Below are 6,000 nucleotides of genomic sequence, written 5' to 3'. Positions count from 1 at the left end.
CGGACAGACGCGGTGTCTCCGATGTCCAGAGGTGGGCACCCTCACGAGGGCGTGCGAGGGTGAGGATTTCCTCACCCTCACCTCACGATATTTGAGGTGAGGTGAGGTGAGGAAAACCTTCAAAAAATTTTAAGGTGAGGTGAGAAAAATTTTCAACAAAAATTTGAGGTGAGGTGAGGAAAACTTTATGAACGCGCACTTTATGAAAACTTTTTCCGCGCGTACACGGGATATATTTCCTTCTTTTTGCAGCTTCTGTCTCTCACCTGGGCGGGGACTGTCTCTGTCTCTCTCGCCGGTGATACGCGCAACTTTCACGCGTATAACAATCGTTCCACGAAGCGTTTTCTGCGATTGATTAGGCCAAATCTGCAGCAAACAAAAAACGTTTCATTGAAGCAATTTCACGACTTCATTGGCAGTCACTCAAAGCCCACGCGACTTTACTGATGAAGATTCTTCAGTCCCTGCGAACGTCACATCGAATTCACAAATAGCTTGAAAAAATTGAGGTGAAGTGAGGAAAATTTCGAAAAAATCGAGGTGAGGTGAGGAAAAATTTTCAAAACTTTTTGAGGTCAGGTGAGGTGAGGAAAAATTTTCAAAAATTTTTTGAGGTGAGGTGAGATGAGGAAAATTTTTCTCCCACAAAATTGAGGTGAGGGTGAGGCTCGTGAGGACAAACGCCCACCTCTGCCGATGTCTCCTCTGTCTTTTTTCTTTCTCCTCCGTTCGACTGCTTCCGTTGAGCGGTTCGCGCGTTCGGATGCTAGCTCCTCAATCAAATGACTCTCGCCCAATCAGCGCGAAGGAAACTGACGCCAGTTCTTGGAGGCCAATGAGCATCCAAATATTTATACATATAATGCGCAGCCAATAAGAGATCTTCCGAGCTCGCACGCAGGTGGCGACAATATTTTCGAGGTGGTGCGTTTCGCTTTAGAGCTGGCGGCTGCAACAACCTCGCGCAATGCTCCTAGCCCGTTTGCCTTCCCTCTCGTTCTCGCTCCTCTCGATGTATCCCTCCCGGAATGAATGCTCTCCCGGAGCGGAAGCCCATTGTGGTGGCAGCACAATGGAATCCAGGCTAGCAGAAGACAAATAAAAGTGACTTTTGTCCAGTTCATCTCGAATAATACGAAGGTTAACGCTGCAACTTAGCTTGCACTGTCATCAGAGGTCACAGATGCACGTCATGACATATTTTTCAGGCGTTTATTTCGTCGCTGATAGATCTGAGGAAGTGGACTCCATAGGACTCCCATATGACTCCATGTATTCGCATTCACAGAAACGAAAAATCGTATAAAAACGCCTATTTGCTGTATTCCGATAAAAAATATGTCAGGACGTGCAGAATTTACCCATGTATTACCAGCTCGGCGTACTGCTTCATTACTGCAGTAGTTTTCGAGCTGAACTTGACAAAGCAATGCCCATAGAGAATACATTGCGGTCACTCCGCCTTAAGAGAGTCACTTAGTGAGGGGGGATAATATCGCCCGTGACTGTTGACGTTGGCCTGTCATCCTTGGGCCGTAAGGGATGTTTCCCTTACAAAGACCTTTGTCAACTTCGATAGCAGAGGCCGGAACGAAGTTGACCGGCTGTCACTGGATTCGTAAATAACAGGCGGAGCCAAAACCTCTGGCTATAAAACGCCGAGTTACCTCTGGTGGGATAACTCAGCCTGGGAACTTGCGGCTGGCAGGTCCGGGACCTCGTAGTCAGCCCTAACTCCGGGGGGTTCCTGTCTACGTCCCTCTGTAAATATTGTACAATAAACCAAGCTGCCAACTTCAGCTGCGTCGACGTCCTGCTTCCACTGGTCCGACCGACTCCAGGGATATCAAGGAACCATCATCGGGATTTCTATCATAGCTTCCCGAACTCCCAGAAAAGGAAACTTTTAATCCATCTTTCGACATTCCTTGCTGTTTGTGCGTGGGATAGCCCAAAACCTTTACCTGCCTTTCTATCCACCGCTGACACAGGGAGGCCCATTGACCAAGAGAAGTAAAAGCGCGGGGTCACTGGGAGTTATCCGCTGAACGAAAGGTCATTCTTCTGATCTAGTGTACGCATTATGAGAAGAAATTTGTCCTCCCAAACCTTGTCGCGCGTCAAGTTCCTTTCATTTTATCTTGTTCCTCTATACATAGGGAGGGTGTTCAAGGAGTTTAAGGAGCTACCTTCTTTGAAGACCTGTTGCGACATATAATGCATTTATTTAGGCATTGAGTATTCTGCACTAACGTACCGGTAAACTGCTACCCAATTATGGCTGTATGCCAAGAATTGGGGTGTCAGCGGATGCAGGAACAAAATACCAGTTTTTCCGGAACCCAGTGTAAGACATTGTAAGCGTCGGGTCCAGGCATTCTCTAGAGCCTATCATGCAGCTGCTAATATAGCGAGATGGGGGGTGTACATGCCCAAATATTCGGGACAACACGTAAAGCAGGCTTCACCTGTTCATGTGTCCATAGAGTCCAACTATTAGGATCATAAAAGCGCGTGCAATACATTTCGCTGACAGCGCTCTGCATTCGTTCGCCTAGTGGAACGTTTCCTGTGGCCATTTCTTTGGGTGAAGATTGTGATCTTTGAGGTTCCGTTTAGGTTCCAAATTTTCAACGTGTAAAGGCGGCTTCATCTGCTATATGTAGCGTTGGGGTGAAGTCCACAAGCATCATATGCGCCATTCGTGAATTTTGTGAAGTATTTGTGAAATAGTCTACTTAGTGGAAAAGCTTGGAAAATACTCAAGTAACTGAAAATTGTCTCACTGCAGACGCGGCCTCGTAGAATGCGCCATGGGCACCTGCAACGTAACAACGTACGAGCAAAACCCTTCAATTACCATGAAGAATCAAGCAGTTTTGTAGCACAATACATCTACAGGTTGTTTCACTTAAGAGTAACCCCTAATTATTTTAAAAAAATGTACGTAAGATAAAAATTAGAAGCCTTCTGCGTCATACTTCTGAAGGTTTTTGCTGCGCAAACAGGTGGTTTCCGTCAGTGTACCACATTAATTTGTCTAATTAGCTTAATTGAACTCCAAAAATTCCCAAAGAAAGGCAACTTTTTTTGCGCTAATTAGAAAGCTCATGGCCACAACACCCCATTTCAGTCACAATTACAGGATCTTTCACGATCTTTTCACAAAAATTTGACACCCGGAAACACGCAAAAACTGCCCGAAAAACTGTCGCTCGTCAAGGATCTCGTTCGGCCAAATTGCCTCGACAAGTATGGGGAGAAGGAACGGGCAACACAGGAAGCAGCCAGAAGCCAGGTTCACCCCTTTATGCTGCCTCGCTTTTTGGTTGGTTCCTTTTATCTGTTGAGATGAAATCTGTTTATCAGAAAACAAAAGAGACGATAAAAGTGAGGACGACAACAGCTTGGAACATCTCGGTCCTGTTGTGGCTGTTTTTCCGTTCTTTCGGTCTCGAAGACTGCCCAAGCAACACAATGTACCGAAAGTCGAGTGCAATAGGGGTGGACGGTATGTGTCTTATCAATGGGTAATTCCATTTTAAATCGACCAAGGCCCGCCGATGACATTTTTTTTATTTCAGTTAAAAAAATATATGTTTGAAATGAATGTAAGTGAAGACGAAAGCAGGTGCCCGGAGATTCCTACGATCAACCAGTCCACAGATGGAGAGGGGGAAGGTGTCTCCGTCTTGGCGACGGTGATTTTTTCTCGCGACTTTGCAGCCTTACTGACGCCATTTCACTCGCGTCACAACCCTCATAGGTGGCACACGTAAAGTCCGGGAACTCTAGTATATCTGTACGCAGTGAAAACAGACACTTTAAAGGGACGCTGAAGAAAAAATGCCGAAGTCAGCAGATATGGCAAAAATTGCTCAAATTTTAGCGCTCATATCTCCTCGACGGTTGGTCAGATATCCGTAAATGAAGTACGTTGTTAATGTGTAATCTTTCCTCTATCGTTCAATATATAGAACACAATTCTACCCCATTTCATTGCCGAAAGAGATGTCAGTAAAGTTAGGTGACAGCAGGAAATTGCCTATGTTTGGTATGGCATACCCAAGCCGCTGCAACACTTATTCCAATAAGTTTGCGGCTACTGAAAGGCCAACGTATACCTGAAATTCAGCTGCAAAAATATGTTGTACTATTTTAGTAGGGTGAACGCAGCGAATTTTTCTCTGTACCCAGGTCTCGCCGTTGCGGCCTTGCACTCGACTCCACTTTCGAGTGGGAGGCCATCGCGCGTTTCTCATTTCACAGGGCCTTCGGTCTCCCTGATGTTGCATTCATTCCCGCTGCTGGCACTTATTTGTGGGCATATCCACGTCGGCATTCTTATTTACGTGCAACCCTTTTATATGCTGTTACGAGACCAACAGATGGCGTCTGTCTATTATGCCGGAGCGACTGGCGACATGTGGCTCAGTAGAGCAACAACTTTTGAAACCGTTTTGTCAATACTGCATAAGGTGTGAATTTTTTAAAATTAAATTCTGTACTGGGAAGCGCTACCAGTGCGGCTCATTAATGGAGGTGCCGTCTTTATTACACCCGCAAAAAGTAGTAACAAACTGTTAAGTAGTAACAACTGTCCGCCTACATTGCATAAGAAGCATGTCTTTCTGCGATGGAAATTATCGTGACATCTATTTCTAACATATATTAATAAAAAGAAAGAGGGACGTATTCTAACGTCAAGGGTTCGCCTCGTTCTGCGTGGTGCAACCTTCCTCTTATTGACCAAATCCTGTCTAATTGACCAAATATTGTCGGGGCTTAGGGGATGCATATGCTACCTTGCAATGTGGCGGGACATTTTTTTGTTACTTCTTTTTGCGGCTGTAATAAAGACGGCATACGCAAATGCATAGGCTTCTATACCCCTGGAAATGATAGTGCACGAACGAACAAGTCTTGCTTGCCACACATTCGTAGATGTCCAACCCGGAATGGCAGAAACCGATGAGCCTTTCATTTCTTCGACTAAGTATCATCGGTTGCTAATGTACTCTATAAAGAAGCTGACACGACTCATGTAATAGGAAACGGGCGTATTATCCAGTATCATTCCAGAACTCGACATGCATATGCATTGCCAATAATCAGTATAATGTATAACGAAAAGCAACACTCGGGAACAAAAATTGTCCGTTCTTCCATACATGATCTGTCGGCAACGAACAGAGTCCGTGACGTCGTCATTAGCGAATGTCACTAAAAAGAACCTGTAACAAAAAAAAACGTGGATGAGAATTCATGAATTCAACACAAAAAAGAGGGTGCAGGCAAGGTGTGTATACTGAGAGGGACTATGAAATTTCTTGAACGCCATGTAAAGCGATAATGATGATGAAATGATAGATAATAAAATGATTCCTCCTGTCCTGAAACTCGTACACCAAAAGTTCTTCCCGACTAAAGTGTGGTTGAGATTCCACGTTCCTCCTTCCTCTGATCGTCCCGAGCGCCTCCTTATGTTGGCTTTACTTGTGCCTGTTTATTGATATAGGATCATGCGTATTTACCGAACACGCGCAGACCCGTAGCAGCCTGCTAGTATAGAGGATCTGCTGCTATTTTAAACATTGGTAGCTTCACTTTCAATAGCAAAGAACAAACTTTCAAAACAACGAAGCAACAATATAGAGAAAAGTGCGTAAGTACGTAGTTTACTGTTGGGAGAAAGTGTCACCTGACTTGGCCAAGCCTAACGGAGTCATTCAAAGTAAAGTTGGGTCTGGTCTGGTGTTGCATGTGTCACTCTCTTTTCTTGTCTAGAGACAGGGAATCCCAAATCCAAAAAGGAACGAGTTTTACACGGTTCGCAAAAACGAGCGTCATGCGAGTCATGGCTACATCATGCGGGTATCGGTGACGTCGTGAGCAACGAAACCGTGGATAGCAGTGACAGCGTAGTTTCTTCGCATGACACTCCTGTCGCTGCTCGCCCTGGCGCGTCGCCACGTATAGCAACTCCGGGACGTCCTT

At 45.2% G+C, this 6,000-nt stretch overlaps 1 protein-coding gene across 1 annotated transcript in view; it reads right to left on the bottom strand.

Annotated features, from left to right (window-relative positions):
- Window positions 1-5,051: 5,051 nt before the first annotated feature.
- The window catches only part of LOC135393205 (disintegrin and metalloproteinase domain-containing protein 10-like), a 60,696-nt gene continuing 59,747 nt past the window's right edge, over window positions 5,052-6,000 (bottom strand). The window contains exon 14 of the mRNA XM_064623699.1: window positions 5,052-5,237. Coding sequence (XP_064479769.1) covers window positions 5,214-5,237 — 24 coding nt within the window. The 3' untranslated portion in view covers window positions 5,052-5,213. The remainder of the gene's footprint in view (window positions 5,238-6,000) is intronic.

This window comes from Ornithodoros turicata, chromosome 4, assembly GCF_037126465.1.
Source record: "Ornithodoros turicata isolate Travis chromosome 4, ASM3712646v1, whole genome shotgun sequence".
In the NCBI taxonomy this organism is placed as follows: Eukaryota; Metazoa; Arthropoda; class Arachnida; order Ixodida; family Argasidae; genus Ornithodoros; species Ornithodoros turicata.
This window is presented reverse-complemented; position numbering and strand designations above follow the sequence as displayed.